At 43.9% G+C, this 25,133-nt stretch overlaps 1 protein-coding gene across 1 annotated transcript in view; it reads right to left on the bottom strand.

Annotated features, from left to right (window-relative positions):
• The window catches only part of Pla2g7 (phospholipase A2 group VII), a 35,202-nt gene that overhangs the window by 5,504 nt on the left and 4,565 nt on the right, over positions 1-25,133 (bottom strand). The window contains exons 2-9 of the mRNA XM_055612247.1: positions 16,066-16,205; positions 10,645-10,766; positions 10,140-10,284; positions 8,284-8,377; positions 7,153-7,221; positions 6,338-6,461; positions 4,422-4,535; positions 2,233-2,324 (exon numbers count right to left, since the gene is read on the bottom strand). Coding sequence (XP_055468222.1) covers positions 2,233-2,324; positions 4,422-4,535; positions 6,338-6,461; positions 7,153-7,221; positions 8,284-8,377; positions 10,140-10,284; positions 10,645-10,766; positions 16,066-16,171 — 866 coding nt within the window. The 5' untranslated portion in view covers positions 16,172-16,205. The remainder of the gene's footprint in view (positions 1-2,232; positions 2,325-4,421; positions 4,536-6,337; positions 6,462-7,152; positions 7,222-8,283; positions 8,378-10,139; positions 10,285-10,644; positions 10,767-16,065; positions 16,206-25,133) is intronic.

Genomic DNA, 25,133 nt, shown 5'->3' with positions numbered 1-25,133 from the left:
TCAAGGCTGAAAAGTAGCAATTTTGCCCCATTTCTTCTGTGTTTCAAGACTGCAGAGGATAACACAGGCGGGGAGAATGGGGTTATGTGGCGATGCCCAGAGAGGCCAGCAGAGGACACTGCATCTCTTGAGGTGGGAGTTATAGGTGGTTATGAGCTGCCTGACGTGGTGCTGGAGACTGAATGCTCTTAACTGAGGATTAATCTCTCCAACCCTTTTCCAGAGTCTTACATGCTTCACAGAGTGTCCGTTACACCTATTTCAGAAGAGCAAGCTTCCTGAGACACTTAGGATTGTACTGAGAGGGCAAAACACCTGAAGCACACCACGTGGAAATGTAACTTTGGAGACTGGAGAGATGGCTCAGTGGTTGAGTCTTTTCTGTTCTTCAAAGGACCACAGTAGGTTGCTCACAACCACCAATAACTCTAGCTCCAGGGCACCTGACACCTTTAGCATCCTTGGGCACTGCACTCATATGTACACACACACACACACACACACACACACACACACACACACACAAACACACACACACACAGAGAGAGGGACAGAGAGACAGAGAGAGAGAAAGAGAGTCAGAGATACACATTCACAGAATTAAAAATATAAAAATAAAGTTTAAAAATTAAAAAGCAAATTTTCTCCTTCCCACTAAGTTTGATCTTATGTTCCTTGGCCTCTTCAAAAATCCATCCATATGCAAACTGGATGATAGCAGAGAATGCCCTTATATTGATGGGAAACATCTCAATTAGTCCAGCAAACTTCCTAGACAGTTGGTTTGATGTGACTCTAGGATGAAGTTATTCAAGAAAAAAAAATGTTTCTATACATTAGAAAAGCGGGCTCATTTCTGACTAAAAATCACAAAATGACTATGATTTTAGATCTAGCCTCACCTCAAAAGACAAAAGAAAAGGGGAGCTAATGATAAAATTAAAAACTGAATGTGTTAAGGAAGATTGTAACAATGGTGGCAATGTTATCACAGACATGACACAGAAGAGACACAGTGATGAAATTCCAAGTGAAAATGTCAAACCCTCCATAGATAAATAAGGACAATAGAGGATGGGTGAGGATAGGTGGAAAAACTGCTTTTAAAATCAGCTTACAAAGCAGTAGGTTTCTTTAGGGCTTGCTCAGGAATACTTAACTTGGGATGACCCTTTCTGCACTCACTCCACTCCGCTCCATCTCCATCCACACATCCCCACTTAAAGCCTTCATATCATGGGTTCTGGTGTGTTACCCACTCCTCTCCCTCAGAGCCTCTGTTTCACTGCTTATGAGACCCTCTCTAGTTTCCTGGCCTCTACACAGTCAGCCCAATGAAGCCTAGATCCACAGATGAGAGGGACATAGATATACAAATATATATATACAAAGAGCTCCAAACAAAGTAACAAGAAAACGACCCAACTTAGAAACAACAACAGAAACAAAATAAGAATGGGCCAAAGTGTTCTAAACCAAGAGTTCTTGAAAGGAAAACAAATGGCTAGTAAGTTTCTTTAGAAGTATTCAGCATCTTTAGCTGTTAGGGAAGTGATGGTTAAAAGACTTTGAGAGGCCATCTCTTCCCAGGGAGAATCAACAATGGATGGCAAGGGTGTGGGGGAAGGGGAAGCCTTATTCACTGTTGCTGCAGGCACTATGGAAATCAATGTGGAGGCTTCTCAGAAAGCTGGACATAGAGCCACCGTAACCAGCTGTACTACTCCAGGGCATACATCCAAAGGACTCCGTATCCTACTATAGAGAAGCCTGTGCAACTGTGTATATTGATGCTCTATTACTATGGCAAGGAAACACTTTTAGCAGCAGGACAGACAAATGGCTTCTGCCTAGGAAAGGTTATACTCTTTATGAAGCAAAGAACAATAGTAAGGCTTGAGTTGGAGAGTCAGATTGGTGGCATGGAGCAGTTCTTTCTCTGGCCAAGGATATGGACTCTATTCCCAGCATCCACATGGCAGCTCACAACGATCTGTAGCGGTGGTTGTAGGGTGTCTGGCCTCTTTCAGCACAAAGCACATACAAGGTTCACACACATAGAGACAGACAAAACATCCATCCAGGTAAAGTGAAACACCAACATGAATAAAGTCATAAGACGTATAAACCCCAAAAGATCCCTTAAATCATTAGAATTTCAGAAAAACAGTGATCTGTCATGCCCTCTATCCCAGTCATTTTCAGTTGCTTTGCTTTGTCTTATCCTCTTACTTGAATCTCTGATCTTCACTAAGGGATTGAATAACTGTTGCTCCTCCAAAAGAATGTCCAATCACAGCTACTTTATTCCTGTTGATAGCACCCTGGGTGGAAAAGTGGGACACTGAGTTATCATTTCACCAGGTATTAGAAGAGTACATTAAATAATTCTGCTGTATAATCATTTATCCATTTCACAGCTCCTTAATGACTTAAAACATAGAATATACGCATACAGACACGCATATACACACACCTAGGTACACACTCAGAGGTAAACTTACTGATCTTTAACACCCACACCTGAAACTGAGCCCCTCTCCTGAGTTCCGCCTCACCTTACCCCGTGATTATCAGTTTATTCATTCTAAGAGTATTCCTCCAATGTCTGCCATGTCAGACCCTGTAGTGTCATTTTTAGTGAGCTCACAGTTTATCATGAAAAAAAGTGGTAGAGACTTTTGGCGATGCCACGCAATACAGCACACTGGGGCCAAGGAGCGCTAGGGTAGTGTGACAGCGAACCCAGGCTCTGCAAAGGTGCAGGGGCCACAGGAGCTTCTCGGAGGAGGTGGGGTCTGACTTGAGTTAATAAAAAGGAGTGTCTGCATCCGGCCAAAGAAACATGTATAGAAGCAGGAAGACAGAAGGTGGCTTGTTGAGAGTGAATGCTGGATGGTACAGAGAGGAGGCCACCATCTTATCCTCAAATCAAACTAGTTCTAGTTCCCTCTGCGCCACAATTTTCGCCATTCACAGTTAAACCCCCCCCCCCAACAACGTCGTTCGAAACATTTGGCTAACTCTTTCAAGATCGAGCTTAAAATGATGCCATCACTGTTCAAAAAAAAAAAAAATTATACTTCCCTCGGAAGTCCAAAGTTGAACTGTACGAAACTGCTGTTTTCAGCTCAAATTGGTAGTGTTTCTTTACATACAGTTCAACCTGGTGCAGGTCTCGCGGCTGCCTGCCTTGCATGAGTGTGCATGTGTGAGTGTGTGCGTGCCCATTCTAGTCCTGCATTATTTCTCTTGCTGTGATAAAATAGCCTGGAAAAAAAAAGTCAAATGAGATGAGAGAGTGTTTATTTAGCTCACGATTCCATGTCTTTAGTCCATGATGGCACGGAATCCAAGATGATAGGAATTTAAAACAGCTAGTCGTATTGTATCAACAATCAACAGCAGGGAGAAAGTAATGTATGTCTGATTTACTTGCTTGTTAGCTTACTTATCTGCTTGTGCTCAGCTGTTCAGGACTCCCTGCCTAGGGATTAGTCCTGGCCACAGTAGACTGGGTCTCCTCCAACAATTAACATTGGGTTGGACTGTGGTTATGTTTTGTAGGGGACTGTCTTAAATTAATTGATGGGGGAGCCTCCATCAATTGTGTCTCACTCTCCCTAGGTGATTCTACATCACGTCAAGTTGACAATCAAAGCCACTCATTACAAAGTCTCTTATCATGTACCTTGAAATATGGTAGCAAAAAAGCAGCCAAAAAAGAAAAAAAAAAAAGAAAACAAAACAAAACAAAACAAAAAACCAATACAGAAACATAGTCCAAGGAAGAAAGAGCTCTGTTAAAATCTCACCTTCAGCCTATCACAGACAGCCTCTGAAAGACTCCACCCAGCAGGGTATCAAAACATATGCTGAGATGCATAGCCAAACTTTGGGCAGAGTGCAGAGAATCATATGAAAGAGGTGGGAGATAGAAAGACCTGGAGGGAACAGAGCAACAGAACCAAAAAATCTGGGCCCAGGGTTCTTTGGTGAGGCTGATACTCCAAACAAGGACCATGCATAGAGATAACTTAGAACCCCTGCACAGATGTAGCCCATGGCAGCTCAGTGTCCAAGAGGATTCCTCAATAATAGGAACAGGGACTGTCTCTGACATGAACTGATTGGCCTGCTCTAAGATCACCTCCACCTGAGGGGGGGGGGGCAGCCTTACCAGTCCACAGAGGAAGACAATGCAGCCAGTCCTAATGAGACCTGATAGACTAGGGTCAGATGGAAGGGGAAGAAGACCTCCCCTATCATTGGGCTGGGGAAGGGGCATAGAAGAAGAAGAGGGAGGGAGGGTGCAATTAGGAGGGGTTGGGGTAAGGGGCTACAGCTGGGATACAAAGTGAATAAACTGTAATTAATAAAATAAAAAAAATTACATAAAAAATAAAAATAAAAAATCTCACCTTCAGCTGTTTCATATCAAAACCTGAACCTAGAATGTTCTCTTTTGGGGTTCCATGTTCAATGTCGAGAATCGCACTGAGAGCCTGGGAACATTCTTTCGCTCTTTGCCGAACCTGATACAAAAATCAGAAGGAAATGATAACATAAGACATTCTAACATTTTAACGTTTGTGTAGGGTTACCTGTGAGAGAAAGGGTTAGTTACACACTTAAAACACCTCATCAAAAAGCGACGAGAATACAAGCTAGCACGGTGACTGGGGATTCCAGCTTGGGTACCAGCTTCAGCGAGGCGAGCCTCACCTCTGGCGTACCCACCCCCGGTGTGACTTGTTTGGGTTTCTATTTATTGTACACTAACGGTGCGGACGCGTGGACAAAGCCTATCCAACCCAGCGAGGATACCAACTGACCAAATAAATTGTTCAAGCCAAGTTCCAAGCCTAGCTTGGTGAACCAATAAGTTTCTCAGGGTCGCTTACATGTGTCTGCATCTCCCTGGAGATGCAGAGAAGTCTACAGTAACTGCTTCCTGCCTGTGTAAGCTCAGTGAGGGACCCTGGGAATCTTGTAGCTTCCTCAGCTTCCTGGGGTCTCCCTCCTCCCTCTGCAAAGGAAGATGCCCTAAGTGGCATAATAGCCTATTTCAATGAAATGTGAGCGGGCCTAAATATCATGCCACATCTGACACAACCAAGGTAAAGAAGCAACCAGAATCCTTTCTCTCAAGTAATCAATCAATCCAATGACCAGGGGAGACAGATACTGTTATTCACTGATACTTTGTAACACATCAAAGTACAAGGTCTTCCCACTGCCAGATGATAGAAACTAGCATTCACAGACCAGTGGATCAAAGGTGTATGCCTCCACACCTGGGCAAAACCTGTATATTTAAGACTATTGTATGCCATCTCTCCGAGACTTTTAAAATAATGCCTCTGGGGTTGAAAATCTATTCATCTGGTGCCCAGTCCGACTGGCCCCAGAGAGTCTCCCTCTGGCAGCTGATGGAAGCAGACGCAGAGACCCACTGCCAAACATTAGGCAGAGAGAAAGCACAAACTGGAGACAGGCCTCCATCAGGGCCCTCTCCTTGGAGCTCAGGAAACCCTGACGAAGAGGAGGAGGAAGAATTGTAGGAGCCAGAGGGGCAGAGGAAACCAAGAGCCCACAGCCCAACATGCTCCCACTAAGCAGGGTTCATAGGGGCTCACAGAAACTGAAGTGGCAGTCATAGAGCTTAGATGAATCTGGGCTTGGTCCTCTGAATATATACATGTATATGACACACATATGTTATGGTTGTTAGCTTGGTGTTTTTTATGGGACTCCTAACAGGGGGAGTGTTAGCAGGATGTCTCTGACTCCTTTACCTGCTCTTGGGACCCTTTTCTTCCTACTGGGTTGCCTCCTCCAGCCCTGATATGAGGTTTTGTGCCTACTGTTATAGTAACTTGATTTTACAGTACTAGTCTGATGTCCCTGGCAGGCCTGCTCTTTTCTGGAAGAGGAAATGGAGGAGGATTGGATCTGAGGAAGAGGGAAGGAGAGGGGAAGAGACTATGAGGCATGAACAGAAGGGAAACTGTGGTCAGGATGTATTATATAAGAGAAGAATTTAAAAAAGAGAAAAAAAAAGAGAGGAAAATATGTTCATCTATTTCATATTGGTTTTGATATTCAAAAAACTACACACTTTAACAGAAGAGGATTCTGAATACCACTGTCATTTCCCAGGGTAGTTTTGTTTATTTTTCTGTGAAAGAGAACTTTCAATAAAAGGAATTTTCACCCCTCAGACTCTTCTAACAGATCTTTGGGTAAGTGGGAGAGCTAATAAATTTAACAAAGGTCATCATTTTCTTTGGCCGTTGAAGGACGCCATCCATGCCCTTCTCTCACTGAAATGTACCTGCTCTTTCCGACCTCTTTCCGACTCCTCCGGTTTTATCCTCTTTAAGTAAATCCAAGCCCTGTTTTCCGCTTTTGCAGCCGCCTGGTCATCAAAATAGTAGGTTGCTGATGCAGATGCATCTCTAGGACACACAGAGATTTGATTACACTCCGATCCTCATCTGACGGTCTTCCTCAGCTCCATCCTTCATTCAGCTTTCCCCTCATCCGTTGAAATCCCTTTCCTCTTCCGCTTTCCCCACAAATAAAAGAGGACACCAAGGGAGAGCTTGGAAAGGATCTAACTGTCCATTGCCTGGTGACACGAAAAGATAACCTCTCCATTATCACAGTCCTAGAAGGCAACATCGGGACCATGTTGAATAGCCATCCTCATGAGCTGTGTACCCAGAGCTGTGGTAAAGTGTCTCCAATGCCATGTGCTGTAAACATAACAGGAAACAAAACAAAACAGCTCTCTAAAAACAAATTCCTGGATTGCCACCCAATAGCTGTCTGACTTCGGGCAAATCACCCCTGTGCCTTCATCTGTATCTTGTGTGAAATGAGTAAAACAATCATTTCATAGGATTGTTACATATTCTAAAGGACTGAAACAGTGTCTGAACACCTGCAGCTGAACACAGCAGACCCTTATCGAATTCAGAACACTGTTCTGAAGGTCTTGACAATATAGTTCATTCCCTTTTTGTTCTCATCCTGTAGAATTCCACCCATGGTTTCTGTGTGCATATAAAACAGTTACAAGTATAGTTAAGGGTGCTGATATAATTTGTTTGCTTCTGTTTGTATTTGAAATACACAGGAACATACCTGTGTTCGACAGCAGCAACTATGAACCCATAAGATGCCAGGTCCATGCCAATAGCAGAATAAACTGTCCTGGAGAACAAAAAACAGGGAGCATCACAGTTACTAACCACAATTACAAACCTAAGTTTGTAAGAAAATGAGGGGCATGGAGCTTGTTACACCCCACATCAGCACACTGGAGAGCTCTGGTCCTCAAAGAGTTTTTACCCCTTAGGGGGCACCTGCCAGTGTCTAGGGGTGTTTATTTCCACTGGGGAAAAGGTGGCTACTGGACTGGCATCTAGTGATTAGAGGGACGCTGCTAAGCATCTTACAGTACACAGGAAAGGGCTGGTAAAGGAGGCGATTACGCAGCCTGAACTGTCAAGGATGCTGAGTTAGTGAAATAGTAACTGTGAATAAAGAGAACTGAGTTGATGTTATAGTGACTACAAATACTGATTTTGAGAGATGAGGCAGATCCATCTATCTCTACAACATACACACAGATTTAATTAGTCTACTTCACACCTCTCCCGGCCATCTTCCTCAGCTCCATCCTCGATTCGACTTTCCTCCTATCCATTGACCTCCCTTTCCTCTTTCATATGCGTATTTATTAGATAAACAAGGGCTCCAAGAAGTTCTCGGAGGAGAACCTGATTGTCCATTGTCTAGTGACATGCAAGTATCCCTTCCACTATCACAGTCCTAGAAGGGAACGTGGGAACCAAATTGAAAAGCTCTTCTTGTGAGTTGGGGACACATCTTGGTGGTAAAGTGATCCCAACTTAAGTTTGAGGGTTTTTAATCTCTGTCATTCATTAGCTATGAATGATTTCAAGATAGTTACTCAATTTTGTCATCATCTATAAAACAGCTAAGAACAAAGGCTTACATTTAAGATGGAGGAAGTAAGGGTTTAAGATGTAAACATTTTTAGTTACAGCTATACTTTTTTGTGCATGTGTGTGCAGGTACCTGTGGAGGCCAGAAGAGGGCACTGTATCCCACACACAGCTGGAGTCACAGGTAGTTGAGAGCTTCTTGACGTGGGTGCTGAAATCTGTTTTGTTGCTATTGTTGTTTTTAAGAAAGGGATCTAGTCAGTGACGGCTTGGAACTAAAACTGTCTAGTCTCCCGAGTATTACCTGAATGCTCCAAGACCGTGAGAAAAGACAATTAGTGGATATTTTTCGCCAGTCCTCAGAGGAGAATTCCAGCTGGCAGGTATCTTCACTGAACCTAGGCAATGGTGGGAGGTGAATCAAAGTTTCCTCTGGCTTGAATGTTGCTGGTTAATTTAACTTACATCTCCTGAGTACAAATCCCCAAACCACGGAGTTTTAACTATGATTTTATAATTTAGTACACTCATTTAAAAAGCCAACCAGGGACTTCCATGTGCCTTTCCTATAAGGTCCAGCCCCCAGGGGAGAGATTTTTTTTTTTCCCTACTTATAGGTACATTCTGGAAAAGATACTGATTATTCCTATTCTGAGGCTTTGAAATAATGTTGAACATTTAATTTTAAACCAACCATCCAGTAAACTTAGGACATTACGCTGCAAGCCAGGACCTGAGAGCCAGAGACCCCCCGCATATTGCATCAAGGTCCAGCCACAGGTAGGGAGACCGTGACTTCACACGCCAGAGGGGGCTTTTCAGTGCCACTGGCGAGTTCCTGGCCTTGGGCCTGGTCCTCAGACTCAGCCAGCCTCAGATGCCTCTTCTATAAAATGGAGGGGGTGATTAGGATCTTGGCTAGTTTTAATGAAACTCATATCACATTAGGCTTTCTGTATAAAGTAACCTATCCATTTACATAGTAAAAAGAGCAAAACTAGAAAGTATCACCTCCCTTCCCTCGAGTCTCAGCTGTCTTCACCATCATTGTTATGATCATTTATATGCTGTTTTCTTATTGTAAACAAATAGGTGGTCACGAAGACTGAACGTGACAGTTGCTAAGGAAGTGACTTATAAATTACTCCACACTACATAGCAGTATTTTCTAGCTTTGGTCATTTTCCTAGTTTAAAGCAATTTCTGTGAAAACCCTAAGATAAGTTTGAAATGAATTCCCAAAGCTGAACACTTCGAAGGCTGAATTTGAAGGTGCAATTAACACAGGCTCAGATTCACACCTGAGCTAACAGATGTTGGGAACAGAAAGTCTCCCTGGCATAATGCAGACATATAAAATGATGACTGTCTCAGATTGTAAAAGAGAAGGGCATCATTTGGGAATGGGTGATGGGCACAAAGTAAGGTCTCTTTTTAAAATGAGTGTAATGTTAGCCGGGCTTGGCTTCCATTCGGTATTTTCGTCTGACACAAAATGGATGGGGCAATGGTCCCACCAAACCATTTGCTACTCTTACCACACAGGTTGCAAGAAGGGAAACTGAGGATCAGGCATAAGAAAATATTAAGACAAGTCTGACATTCCCATCCGGTCACATCAAAATCAGAATGGGTAAAATGGTAAAGAACCCTCACTTCTCTCGGTGTTGACTAATCCCTTAAGAAATTCTGTCTTTTCCAGCTTGAGGGATCAGTCAACTGGTGAAGTGTTTGCCTTGCAAGTGGTGACGTAAAAACACCGGGCACACACCTGATATCCCAGTGCCGGGGAGGTGGAGCCGGGAGGGTTCCTGGAGCTTGCTGATGAGTTAGCCCAGCCCAACGGGTGAGCCCTAGACTACTGACAGACCCTTCCTCAAAGGAGGTGGACTGTGTTTCTGAGGAATAACAAACACCTCAGGTTGTCCTCTGGCCTCCACATGAATGCACACTCATGAGCATAAGAGTACAAACACACACAGTTTAAAAAAAAAAAAAAAAGCAAAACAAATCCCCTCCTTACCACCTTAGGAGGAAAATCAACCTCAGTCTTATTACTTGTAACTCTGCTTCTAAATCACTTACACTTATGCATGTATACTCATGCATATAAACATACACATGCCCAGAACTTCAGAACGGGACCAACAGAAATCTTACCATAGAAGAAGCCCAAAATGTCACCTACAAAACTGGATGTTCCAAGAAATTTGCTAAGACCCCAAAAGTATTCTTTGTAGGGGATCCAAACAGTGTCAAAACGATATTGATCTTCAGCCGGGTAGTACAGACGCAAGAAGATGCTCTGTTGGGAAACGAACATAGGCTCAGTCAAATGCGGTCAGAGAAGTGCCGTGCTTTGAACATTTTAATACCAGGTGCCAGATCCCTATCTTTCCCTAAGAGGTCTATGGAAGTGTGCAAGCTGCTGGAGGGTTGAGTAGAAGCACAAAAGACAAAAAAAAGATGGAATAGTCATGCTTTGAGTAGAAGTTAAACCCATCAGTAACAGATAATAGTTGTCTGTAGGCGATAATAAAGGATGAAAGGCATTGCAAGGGGAATGGCCAATTAATCATTCTCAGGTGAATGCAGGGTCAAGTTATCACGTGTTCTAGAAGTAAGGGCAAGCCCTCAGGGTTTAAGACTAGAAGTAGGGCATTACCTCATTGGCATAACCGAACATCAGGTCTGTACAACCGACGGGGTAAGATCCATTTCCTTTGGGGATTTTGCTATGGCCAGAGTTGGCAGCAGACATCACCGCTTGAAGCTTATGAAACAATGCTGAAAAATAGGTTCATGCAGTTTCATGTAAACACACGGCAGCAATCCAGTCCACCTTGGGCTTTACTGTGATTAGAAATCCAAGGCAATGAAATATGGCTAATAGTTTCTGTTCTCTCCCTCCCTCTCCCTCTCTCTCTCTCTCTCTCTCTCTCTCTCTCTCTCATGTGTGTGTGTGTATGTGTGTGTGTGTGTGTGTGTGTGTGTGTGTGTGTGTGTTCGTACGTCATGTGAATGTGGAGGGCAGACGTCTATGTCAGCTGTCTTCCTGACTGCTCTCCACCTCATTTTTTGGAGACAGAATCCTCGGTGAATCTGGAGCTCGCTGATGGAATAGAGTGACCAGCCAATGAACTCCATGGAGTCAACTGCTTCTGCCTCCTCAGAACTGGGGGTTTTACATGGGTGCTGTCTATCTGAACTCTGATCTTCATGTGTGACAAGCATATCACTGATTGCCTCATTTCCCCAGCACCCTCTCAGTTCTCACCTTACCCAAGGGCCTGTTTTGTACAAACCATGTAGGGGGCTTTTTGGGAACAAATAGATGGAGGTAGCTGTGTCTTCTGGCAAGATGCTTGGAATCACCCAAGGGAATTGTCTCCAGCTTCTATTTCTGTACAAAGTATATGAAACATGACTTATATCTGTTCCCTTTATGAATATGAAACTCTCACACTTCAGGTTAGTGTTTACAGTGTGTGTGTGTGTATGTGTGTATGTGTGTGTGTGTGTGTCGAAACAGGGTTTTTCTGTGTAGGCCTGGCTGTCATGAAACTCACTCTGTAGACCAGGCTACTCTCAAACTCACAAAGAATCAGGTACCTCTGCCTCCCAAGTGCTGGGATTAAAGGGATGTATCACTACATTATGCTCACACTTCTTGTACATCTGGGCCTGGCATTTTTCCATAGCATTATCAAAAGCCAGTGGCTCAAGATGAAACTAAATGACCATCTCCCAACTCCTCCTCCTCACTCTCTAAATGCCCAGCCCCACCCCGAAACCCAGAATTCTCTCTTGTGAATTCCAAGCCAGGATCCTGGGAGTCAAACAAACCTCTACACAATCTCTATGATTTCTTCCTAATCTGGAATAACCCACATCCCAGACATAATCATTTCTTCCTCAGAATCAAGAATTCCGTGTGTGTGTGTGTGTGTGTGTGTGTGTGTGTGTGTGTGTGTGTAATATTATAATATGCCGAAAATGACGACACTGGTCCAAACTAGCTACTGCTCAAGAGCTGGCCCCACTAGTCTAAATTCAGCCTCTAAGGTACCAGGCTGAACACAATTTTGTAGAAAGGAGGAGAACTAAGCTGAAACACCACCAACCTCCTTTGTCCTTCCTTCAAGCCCATCACATACATTCTTTGACTCTCCCACTCCCGAATCCCCTCCTCTTTCTGGAGCCCAACCCCTTCCATACACCTGCAACTGCCCTCCTTTCTAGACCTCAATCAAATCCATGCTTTACTTTTAGACGTTAGGCCCAAATCACAATAAATCCAGACTCCTACTTTCTCTGATACACTGAGCCTGCCCTCAACATTCACTTGACTGATACAGAGCTGTACAGGCTCTGCCAAATAGCCACAGCTATGTAATGTTTGGCACCCGCATCCGTAATCATGCAACATTGTTCAGAAAGGGTTCGAGTCTTGGCAATCATCTTATTCACATCCTCCACCGATGACTCATATGTGAAGCACCAACCCGAGATGGAGGCTTTCAATGCATAAGGCCTCCTACACAAGGCCGGCATCATGGGTTATCACCAGATCTTTAGAAATGTTGACTCATGGTCCTCAGCCTAATGCAACTGCATCAAAAAGAGTCAAGTGTCTAAATTCAGCCTCAGACTAACATCTAAAAATTTAGACTAGTCAAGTCTGATTCAAATTGAAGAACTACTGGGTCACGGTCCAGAATCTCTTGGCCCACCACACTGGCAAAGAAATGGTAGGAGGCAGCTTCAAGGGACAGACGGCAAAGCAGAGTAGAGCCCAATATTGGATCCAGGTGGTTCTGTTTCAGACACCAAGCTATGGTGCCCTGGCCTAAGCAGTTTAACTCTTCTCTCCGGTGCCCAGTGGTAGAGCTGAGACATAAAAAACCCTTCACCAGCCTGCACGACAGTCATGTAGACAAAGTGTGTGTATTCACTGACTGTAGCAGGTAACCGGCAGTCAACAGCCTTTACTTCCTCCTCTTCCTCCTCCTCTTCTTCCCCCGAGTCAAAGGCTGGATTTAGCAGAGTTACCCTAGGACTTCAGCTCTCCCTCAGGGCCCATTCAAACTTCAGAGCGTTTCCTCAAAGGTTTTTGATTTTTGATTTGTTTTGTTTAACTTTGCCCTCCTATTGATGAACATTCCAGGGCTTCTTTAGAATTACGAAAGGTTCTTCCACTCCCATTTCAGGTTATCTGTGGAGTTAGGCCTGGTGTAATTGGAAGGTGACAAGCAGCTGTGTCACCACCCATAAGCAAGCGTGGCAGGGCTTGGGAGGGGGGGCACTACCACTAAATTCTTAGCTACCTTGGAGACCCTATCATCAGAGTTCCACACCACACAAATAGATCTCCCCTCCTATGAGATCTTAACACCACAGAAACCAAGGGAACCTCTTAATCACCTACGGTTCTCCTAAACCTTCTCTACTTTAGGAGCCTGTTCATCTTGAATTTGGGAGTCACGGGCAGCACACTGGGTGCGGAAAAGGGTGAGTGTCTTACAGCTTGCACTTCCTATGTGCCTGCATCTCAGTCTCTCCATCTATCTGCATCATAAGGTAGAAGAAGAAAGAGACCTGTTGGACCAGCTGGAGTTTCCATGCTATAGTTCGTGGCTTAGAACCTATCTTTTGCTAGTCCTCTTCAACTTCATTTGAATAGGAACTTTGAGCCCTATAACAGGCTACTCAGTACATGGTTTTGGTAGTCAAATATTCCTGCCTTGAGATGTTCACATTCTAGGGGGGAAGTAAAATGCATTCTTTTTTTATACTTTTATTTTCCTTCATCAGCATGCAGCGTTATCTCTAGTCCAGACTTGTAAGCCTTTCCGAGTGCGGCAGCACGTGCCTGTAATATCAGTGCTTGCCAGGAGCAGACAACAGGATAAATAATTCAAGGCCAGCCTTTGCTACATAGTGAGTCAGAGGTCAGCCTGGGTTACCTAACCTGGTAGGTAACCAAAAGAGGAGTTTGGAGAGATGGTTTAATAGATAAGAGTGCTCACTACGCAAGCCTGAGGACCTGAGTTTAAATCTGTAGCAGCACAAAAAGTTAGGCATGGCCACGGGGAACTGAAACCCCGGAGCTGTGGTGGGTAATGTCTTGGGCTTGCTGGCTGTCAGCCTAATTCAGTGAGAGACCCTGTCTCAAGGGAATAAGGTAGACAGTGATAGAACAGGGCCTTGGACCTTTTCCTATGGCTTCCACCTGTATATAGAGGTGTGGACACTCACAGACACTCATGCACTTATAACACACACACACTCACCAATTAAGTGAATCATAACCCAAATAGCTATATTTTCTATATAGTCATCTAATAAATTATAAAGAATAATCATCATTTATTTTAATCTATTTAATTATCATTTTTAAATACTCATGTGCCCACTTTTGAGCATCTAGAATGAATATGGCATTGGGTTAACACAAGATGATAACTCAGGAGGATGAACAACCTAATAAATAACCCCGCCCTGGAGATTTCCAAGTGATGTTTAAAGATAGGAGGAGAGAAAACATGCCTTTAAATTCTCACCCTTCACCGATAAGAGTATATTATCTAAAGCATACCCTGAACGAGAACTTACCTGTCATGTGACCTAAAATGATACCTGGAAAGATGAACTTCATTTCAAGTAGGTCACAGGTTGCCTGACTGCAAGCTCTGCACCTTAGTCAACACGGTACCCATGGTGCCTTCGCTTCCTGGCAAGTGTTAAGGGATAAATGGACCTCTGACATATCCGATTAATTACTTGTGCAAATATCAATACAAAGCACAGACCCTTTCCTATTGATTCATCCATTTCCCTAATTAGGGCAAAGTTTATCTCAATAACACTGAGTTATGCAAGTCCTTTTGTAGATGCCGTAAGAAGTCACTCAACAGACCCGACAACTAGATCCTGAGTGAAGTACATCTATCCAAGTATGGGTGTAGACAACATGACCTCATGCTCAAGCCACCTCATGCTGTGCTCTCCACAGGACACAGATGGACACACTTTCACGTCAGAGTTCTTTAAGATGAATGGGCATTCACAAGGCTCCAGAAGCAAAGATGTGTCCTTCTTGGTGCCACGAGATGTACCTGTCCCACACTGGCTGCCCTTCTAGTATTGTCTCTACTACCATCTAGACCTTCTTCCTCTTTTCTTCTCTTCTGAACACAACTGAAGAGAAAAAGTGAGCTTGTCTATTCTCTGGAGTTCCAGGCATCTACTTGCCTCCACTTCTCCTCACACTTAGGTAGAATCAGTCATGTCCCTTTGGACCTCAAGGGTCCAGGTTGTTATTTTCTCATCTTTCTACCTCCCTGGGACTAGGTTCATTTGCCAAGACACAAGCCCCATCCCACCTTCATGGATCTTGGTTGGAGACTCTCTTGTAAACTCCCAGCCAAGTATCTTCTACACCTGGCAGGAGTTGAATTAGGGCAGTGAAGGAAGGGAGAAGGAGGTGTTGAGGGAATTTTTCATGGTCATACAAGCTGACAGTCTGTATGTTACAGTGCCTATGTTGCAAGCATTGTGTTGAAGAAAACATATTCTTGGTTTTGGTTGTAAAGAGAAGAGGGTGAGGTTTCCTCCCCACCCTAAAACAAAGATGTCCCTGAATATATATGCTCTTATGCGTGTGTGCAAGGGAGCAAGCATGCATGTGTGAGCACTGTAAGCACTCGTTAGTGTGTGCATGAACACATACATGTTCAGGTGTACATGCTTATGTGTGTACATGATCATATAAGCCAGAGGTCAAGGACCAATGCCTTCTTTGATCACCCTCCATCTTTGCTTTTTGAGGCAGGATCTCTCACTGAACTTGAAGCACATTAAGTCATCTAGGATGGATCTCCAATAAGCTTCAAGATCCTGCTGCTTCCACCCACCCGACACACACTGAAAACTTTTTACATCAGTGATGGGGACTCAAACTCAGATCCTCATGTTTGCACCAGGTCATCGTGCCAGCCCCCTGCATGAACACTTCTTAAAAGGCCTTCCTCACACATCAAAAAATGTGACATCTTGAAGTCACTTGGACTTTGATCACTCTTACCTGATAGCCTAAAGTCAAAAGGAGGCGGGTCTTGCCAGTTAAAGGGATGCACCACGGCCAGGCAGCAGAGGAGGCAGAAAGGCACATGCAGTTTAAGTGGCGCCATCTTGGAAGCTGAGCCGTGGCTTCAGTTCAATGTTCTTCAGAGCAGATAATTAAAAGAAAAGATAAAAGGTTCAATGAATGACCTTCACACTGGGAGATGGAGTAAAGACAGGCAATAGATTCCCAGAGCTGGCTGACCAGTCATCTAGCCAATCACTGAATGCTGGGTTTGTGGGAAGCTATCTCAAGAAAAAATAATGTAGAGAACAATAATGGTAGATACCTAAGGTCCACTTCTGACTTCCACACACATGTGCACACATACCTCCAAGCATGTACACACACACATATACACACCCCTAGGCACCTTCTTCATTAATTTCCAAAAAGGCGCTTTACTCTTAGCGTAGGCAGCTGGAAGTCTTACACTAAAGCCTCCAGAAGTTTTCTCCAAAGGTAAGAATCTCCTGCCAGTGGGGATAATGTTTTAGAGAAAATAGAATTATTATTATCTTATTTGAGACTATGCCACTGAGACTGGCCTTGTCCTCCTCCTACCTCAGTCTCCTGCCTCCTACGTTTGCAAGTGCATGAATGGTAAAGAGGACTTTTAATGTCCCACAAATCAGATCCCATTCAGTAATCCACTCTGGCTGCCCCAGCGCCTCTGGCTGCCAAGCTTCAGACAAGAGTGAGGGGCAGCCTTCCACTCTCCACGCTGTCCTTGGGGACTCGGGGGCATCCTTGACGGCTCTACTGCAGCCTCAGTGCATGGGAGACAGGGTAGGTATCCTTCGGAAAGCATGCTTTGTGGAGGAGACACTGCAGAGCAGGCAAATCTGCTCTTCTTACAGCGGAAAGGAACAAGGGGAGGACTGTTCTGTGGCAAAGCACAGGATGCCCTGATGGGGACACAGAGGGTGACAGTGAGGCAGCCCTGAAGTCCTGTTGGAACCAAGCCTCAGCTTCATTCTGAAACTAAACTATGCTCTTGGGACCAAGTGCTAACAAAATGAGAATAAAATGAGGGGGAAAAACATTCTTTTTATTTTTGCCCTTGGTTTTTTCAAGGGGTAGGGGGGTAGGGGTGGGGGAGTCTTATATATCCCGGGCTGGCCTGGGAGTCTCCTGTGTGAACTCCTGCTTCCACTTTCCAAGTGCTACGATCACAGGTGTCACAGACATACACCTCCAAGTTGGGGCTCAGAAGATGGCTCAATGGGTAAAGTCCTGCTGTGCAAGGGTGAAGATCTGAGTTCAGATTCCCAGAACCTACATTAACCTGGACGTGCCAGTGCGTGTCTGCAATCCCAGCTCTCCTGCGTCTGATGGAGGAGAATTCCTGGAAGCCCAGCCAGCCTGGCAAAGGCAGAAGTGGCCAAGAGGCTCTCTCTTACACCAAATGGAAGGTGAGGAGCCACACCCAAGAATGTCCTCCAACCTCCACACACTCATGGAAGCTGACGTGCACCTGCATTTACACACATAAACACGCACGATGTAAATACAGACAGAACTTCAGCTAGAGCGCCACAGCCCAGGGAGAGATGTGATGAAGCCTGTTTCCTGTCTCTGGAAAGATCAACAAGCCTGTGAATAACAGAGCACAGCCTCTGGGGAGAGATGGGCCAGGATTTCTGGTTCTCTCAACCTGTTGGTTTGGGTTTTGTTTTGTTTTCACGTTAGAACGAAACTCCACAAGCAAAGACATCTTTTGCCTTCCATTCAGACTTCTGGAAGCACAGATCTGAGTGGCTATGAAATTTAAAAATGTAATATGAGATATAAACAGCAGTCTACTCAGTTCCTGCTACGCAAAGCACAGTCTGCCTTCGTGGGTCACATGATCTCCATTTCTTACAGCATGGAGCCATTGGGAGGCACTACACTGATGCCATCTTGGTGGCACTGATGCCCACCTCTGGCTGGGTCATGTGAATGGCAGGCTTTAGAGCCAGAGAAATAAGCCCAACACTGATACAAATTAGAAAAACGTATCAATGTCATATATGGTCTTGCTTCTGCTTAACACATATAATTTCTAAATAAATAGAAAAAGCAAACAAATAGAATCCCAGAATGGTTTCAGTGATCCCTTCTGAGGGATAGGATAATGGCTGGTTTTCTTTTTGTTTTAAAAATCTATTTGGCATTTCCCACAGCAGGCAAAAAGAGAGTGTCCTCGGGAAGTGAAACTGCCCCCATCTGACACTCGGCAGGTGACATCAGGAACAAAAGCAACACAGGCAATGGTACTGACCTGGCATGGGAAAGCAGATGATACACACGGGGCTGAAAACACACACAGGGTTGAAAACAATCAGGAGAATAGCAAGCTGGGCCACATGCTTGCCATGTCTAGCACTCTGGAGGCTGAGGCAGGAGATTGTCACAAGGTTCAAGGGCAACCTGGGCTACCTGGGTTATTTAGTGAGTTCCAAGCTAGTCTGGATTATAGAGTGAGATCCTACATAAAAAAGAAAAGAAAAGAAAAGAAAAGAAAAGAAAAAGAAAATCAATTAACAAGTGGGCATAATGGCATATACCTATCATCCCAACACTTGGAAGATAGATGTAAGAACACTGGAAGTTCAAGGTCATCCTCAGGTAAGTTCCCAAGACCAGCCTGTGCTAAATGAGAGGTTGTCTTAACAGCAATGTATAAACGGTAAAGGGGAGGGGGATGCTAAACCATAAGTCCTAGTGCTAAGCATTCAGTTTTAGCTGACATCGTAAGGAAGATTTTGATTTGGTTTTAGGTTTACCAAGATCCATATATTCATCAATAAAGCATCCACCTTGTAACGGGTACACATCACACTTGTTTCCAGCATCCTACCCAATCAGTGAGGTTGGTGCTTCTCCTCCAAGATGCTCTTCCTAGTTCCCTTAGTCAGAGCCCCTGCCTCTCCACCCACAGTGCCCACAGCAGAGTGTCCTCGCCTCTGTCCATTCTTCTCTCAAGGGGTGTGCACCTCTTCGTGACAGACCACATCACTCATCTCATGTACTCAGCACCCCCAATCTGTAGCGCTCTGAGTACTAAATATATAACAGCTTCTCCAGGAACACTAAACCTTATGGAGGGAAACAAAACAGCAAGAAACTCATGGACTTTTGTCCTGAAGTTAGTGGTGTTTCCCAGTGCTCTTGCTAACGAGGCCTTTCGGCCACGGGGTACAGCACACATGTCTGCTCATCTAACACAGAAATGACTTCTGTTCCACAGAACCCTGTCTATCTATAGTCCACGAGTGTGTGTAGGCACCAGCCTTAGTGATACAGGATGTACGGTGGAGAAGTACGCTGTCTCATTCTCTGCCCTGAGTGCATCTTGCTTCAGGTTCCATCTGCGCCATAGGGAGCTCACGGCAGCCTTCCTGACTTACTAGTTCACATTTCCCTACCTAACTATACTCTCCCTTCTTTCTACATGATTTCCCAACCCTTGCAAATGGAAACATTATCCTTTAAGGAACAGGAGCTATCAGAGCCACAGTCCTCATGTGACCCTCCTTCCAAGTCCTCTCCTGTAGGGGAGAGCATCATCCTTTCTCCCTCACCATCCCTCTGCCTTATGTCTGGGGATCTTGAGCTGCCTGTCACTGCCTTCAGCTTCCCCCAGAGCCCTCTCCAGCCCCTCCAGGCTATTCCCAAACCATGTTTTCACTCTGCATTGATTTCTGCTGCTTCAGCACACTTAAAGCGAGTGTGGGGGTGAGGGGAGGTTATGGTTCAGTGAGAATCTTCACAGCTCAGGGGTTTCGGCCCCACCCCCATAGAGGAAACTTTTCTGGTCCCCTCCCTATCTTGGGTCTAATAAACTTAACTTTTTAACATTTCTTGATGTTCTATGTACCTGGGAGGGGTGGGACTTACAACACATGCCTCTAGCCAGCCTTCTGGTCTGCTTGTCTATCTTGTTTTGTCTGTTAGCTGTTTTCTTGCTCAAGTGATTACACGCTAAGGCGCTGCCAATCCTCTTGAAAGTATTACACGTTTAAAATAACCAGATGAAAACAGAGCTTCCTGCTTTCCTGAACAAAGCACTGGTATGAACAGCCAGATGTCCTTGCCTTCTCTGGGCTGCTTCTGGCTTCCAAGGGTCACTGAAATGTGTGGGAGATAGCCACAGGCCCCTGACAGTGGAACACAGTGGAACCTTTCCTTAGGAGGCTTTAAACTCCCTCAGTCTCTTCAAGTTCTGCCTGCCGATAAGGGTTGGCTAAAAGCAAGTCTGCATTTCACAAGTAGAAACTAAGTCAGGTGGTAACTTTGGACATTATCTTAGGACTAGAGAATACAAACGTCTATTTTTACTTTGCCTAGCTAGGAGCGACCCTGGGGGCCTCTTGTATGCTAGCCAAGAGCTCTTCCACCGAGTGTGACTCCAGCCCAGGAAGTGATCATTCAATAGTTTTCAAATGACAACATACAGAAGCCCGTTTCTACAGCTGCCAGCAGTGCTGGGCAACAAAATACAACCTGACCTTTGAGAAAAATGGAACCGGGCTCACAGCATCCACTGGTATATCAAGGCCCAGGATCTCCTCAGACTTTGAAACAAAGGAATTTGCAAAACAAAGTCAGTCGTGCTGGTAGGCTTAAGCAGTAAGTTTTTAAAAAGCGATTGTCGGGGCTGGCGATACAGCTCATCGGATAAGAGTGTGCTGTGGGAGTGTGAGGATACTCAAACCTAGGTGGAAAGCCTACTATGGCGATGTACAAGGCTGTAATCCCGGCACTGTCTGAAGTAGAGACAGGAGGATCACCAGGGCATTCTGGCTGCCTGTCTAGCTCCAGGTTCAGGAGAGACACTGCCTCTAAGTAATCAAGTAATAAACTGGATCACGATAGAACTCCTGACATCACGATAGGCTCCTGACATCCTCTTCCGGCCTCCAAGTACATGCATACAAGCACTAATGTGCATACACACACACACACACACACACACTCTCTCTCTCTCTCTCTCTCTCTCTTTCTCTCCTTTCTTCCCCCAACACACACCAATAAAAATGGCATTTTTGGAAGCCTTAAATTGTTTGTATCTTCCCCTTTTAATTAAATTTGAGAGAGTAGTATAGCATCTTATAAATGGGAGGGGGAGCTTTGAACTTAAAATTCAAGCTGAGCGTGGTGGCTCACATTAATAATCCCAAAAGTAGGGAGGCTGGAGAAGAAGGTTTTAAGCTCAAGTTTAGTTTGCAGTATAAAGCAAGATTCTGACAAAAACAAAAAACAACAACAACAGAAATGCAACTAACCAAGTAAACAAAAATCTCAGTACAGTACAATGCATGCCACATTGTCTACTACAAAATACTACAAAAAAAAATCAGCACACATAAGAATATACAGGCACCCACAAGCAAAACACTGCAACATCAGACAATTAGGATGTGCCATCAGTGGGATTTTACTTAACACATTTTTAGGATAGCTCATCTGACTGAGAAAATATCATGGCTCAATTTTAACTAAAAAATATAGACCTGCCATGTAACCATTAATGTTGAGAAAACAGTCCAAGGCCTGTCTCTCCTAGGAAGGCAAGCACCCTGTCTTGAAGGTTACTGTTTCATTCTTGACTTCCTCTCTCTTTCTCTTAATGCCCATTCTTAAATCTCTATTAAAACATTTTCTTTATAAATATTGCTTTTATCACTTAAGAATTTCATTCCTTGTGTTTTGATCATGTACTCTCCCCTCTCCCACCGCCCAACTCTTTCCCTCCCCCTCTCTCTCTTTTCTCTCTCATTAAGCCTGTAAGTCTCTGTCTTAACAAACTCCAACTTTGTTTTACAAGCTAAAAAACGATAATGAACTCATGTGTGTTTTTCCAGGCATGCATCATTTTTACAATAAAGTATGCTGCGTTGATAATAAGAATATATTTTAAAAGGATACAAATTTATATGGTCATGCAGCATTTATGTTTAAAATATCAGTAGAGAATTAAGAGATAAGCTCTGATTTCAGACAAAACTGTGTATGAAATAGGAGAGGAAGAGGAAGAGGAAAAGGAGGAGGCTGTTCACATCGGGCTGGATCAGGAAATCAGAAGTGAGACCAGAAGCAGAAGGTGGATACCTTCAAAAGCCCACCCCGAGTGATCTACCCTTCCCAGCTAGGCTCCACCCACTATGGCCTTCCAAAATAGGAACATCAGCTGAGAAAGAAGCTTCAAAAGATGAATGTATGAAGGACATTTCACATCCCAATCAGAACATACTCTGAGCCACTAGATGGCAAGTTGTGATGGCTTGTAAAGTTGCCACACACATGTATGTACATATGTACATATGTGTATATATGTACATATGTATGTATATGTGTATATATGTATATGTGTATGTATATGTATATATATGTGTGTATATGTGTGTATACATACAAATGTATGTATGTATGTATGTATGTATGTATGTATGTATGAATATATGTATGTATGTATAAACAGATAACAGGCAGACTCAGTTTGGACTAAAGTCTAATAAAACAGTTTAAATACCTCAAAAACTGATCCAATACTGGGCTGAATAGTCAGGGAAGATTAAAAAAAAAACTTCTCCTTTGGATGTGATGGTGTAAACAGCTTTTCTTGCAATCACCAGGGTTGATTTGGGAATGACTTGGAAATATCAAGCAGTGTCACTGACCCTCCTTCAGGGGACTGCTACTGACATAGAATGGGCAAAGGCCCAGCACGCTGTTAAATGTCCTCAACGCCCAGAGTGGCCCCCACCATACAGAGATACCCAAAACATCCGTGATCCTGGGGTTAAGAAACCCTGGTCCACCAGAAAGCTGCATCCCTGTTCAACGAGGAAGAAACAGTGGCTGTGGAGGTGAGTCAGCCAGTAGAGAGTGCTTGCCTTACAAACACAAGGACAGGCATTCCACCCCTGAGAACGTCTGTAAAAACTACAGGCACGATGGGACACAATTGCAGTCCCATACCACAGAGGGAGAGACAGGAAGATTCCTCCAACTCCACAGCCACCCAGCTGAGCCTACACCATTGAACTCCAAGCTAATGAGACTTGTCTCAAAACACAAGGGGTACAGCCCCTACAGAATGACACCTGAGGATGTCGCCTGCTCTCTACCTGCTTGTGTATACATGTGCCAATGCTCTCACACCTGTATACACACATTAAGCGTGCATACACACAATAGGAAGAAACTACAGAATTTCATATTGTCCAGACACTGGACAAGAAAAGGAAAGCATTCATTTATAATGCCTCCCTCAATTACCATTTGGAGTTGAACACTGATAACTGGTCTCCTAGGAACGCTAGAACAAAGACAGTCTGTGGATGGGTTATGGATGGGGGTGGACGCTTTTATCCCACTTTTATCAAAAACCTTTTGGATTTTGTTTTTTTAATTCAACAAGATAATTCCTACTCAATGTTTGCTAATATAAAAACTAAGAGAGACAACAGTTATCTGCTCATTTAACATTATTTCTATCCCAATCATGTTAGCTTGTGAACTCACATCACCTCCAAGGAATAAGAATCAAGCAGTTTCTGTAGAAATGTCTAGGCCTGCTTTGGGGGCTGTTCATAGATTCTTGCGTAATCGTTTCACAACCTCATAAAAGAACTGAGGTGAAGAAAAAGAAACTAAAATGCAGTTCTCCGTTATGAACACAACATAGCTACTTGTGGGAAAACCCACATCCAGGGACTAGAGAGATGGCTCAGCTGTTAAGAGCACTGGCTGCTCCTCCAGAGGACCCAGGCTGATTCCCAGCACCCACATGGCAGCTCACCACTGTCTGTCCCTCCATTCCTCAGGGACCTGATGCGCCCTTCAAAACACATGACAGCTGATCTGATAAACAAGAAAGCTACGAAGTGATTAACGGATGCGTAGCATAGACAGTGCGGACACACTGGATGAAAAGTAGTTCTTTTCTGAGCAGGCTGGGATGGAGTAGAGCAGGAAGGACATCATGATATTTCTTCATGTTACTCAGAATGGTACACAACTTGAGATTCATAAATTGTTTATTTGGGGAATTTTCCACTTAATATTTCCCAGCCGAGGGCCCAGAGTGGTGCTGCTATAATGGAAGTCAAAAAGGGAAGCCAGTTCTGAGACCTCCCAACAGATCTTTAAAATACTCAAATGCACCTACGCATAGCGGTCTAAGTGATAACTCTCTGGCTTTACCAACACCTTTTTCTGATGGCTCACACATGAGGCAAAATGACCAGAGAGAGGAAGGAAACTGGGATAACATCTATGTGACAGTTGGCAATAATGGTAACCGACAATACCAGGCAGGATCCTAAGTATTTTCTACAAATGACCTCATCTGATCTGCAGAGCTCAGCATATAGAGATAGATAGATACATAGATAGACACATGATAGATGTATATAAATATATATGTATATATACACATATACATATATTTATATGTGTACACATATGTGTATATATTTTATGTGCATATGTGTAGATGTACATATGTATGTATACACACATATATATATACACACATATGTACATACATACATACAGAGACAGGTGGTTAAATGACATGTCCAGTGTCACAGAGATAGGGAAGAGCTAAGCCAGCACCTGAACTTAGGCCCTGACTCTAAAACAGTTCTTAACCTTATCATGCCTGGCAGTCAGGGCTGAAAAAGTCATGGGTGCAGGAGGTGGGATGCTTGTAGCAGCATCTCTGTCCTCTACCCACTATATGCCAACTATCTGCCCACTGTGCCAATCAGATATATGTTTGACACTGTCAAATATCCCAAGGGAAAGCAAGAATCATTATCGATTGAAAGCCACTGCTTAGTTCTGCTAGGGGCTCAGAAACAATTTAATTGCAAAATAAGCCCTAAAAATGAGTCCCTGTCCTCCCAAAATAAGGAATTGGCTAAATAAATAAATAAATAAATAAATAAATAAATAAATAAATAAATAAATAAATAAATGGATAAGGAAAGAAAGAAAGAAAGAAAGAAAGAAAGAAAGAAAGAAAGAAAGAA

Source organism: Psammomys obesus, unplaced genomic scaffold (genome assembly GCF_907164565.1).
Source record: "Psammomys obesus unplaced genomic scaffold, mPsaObe1.curated_primary_1811, whole genome shotgun sequence".
NCBI classification, from domain to species: domain Eukaryota; kingdom Metazoa; phylum Chordata; class Mammalia; order Rodentia; family Muridae; genus Psammomys; species Psammomys obesus.
This window is presented reverse-complemented; position numbering and strand designations above follow the sequence as displayed.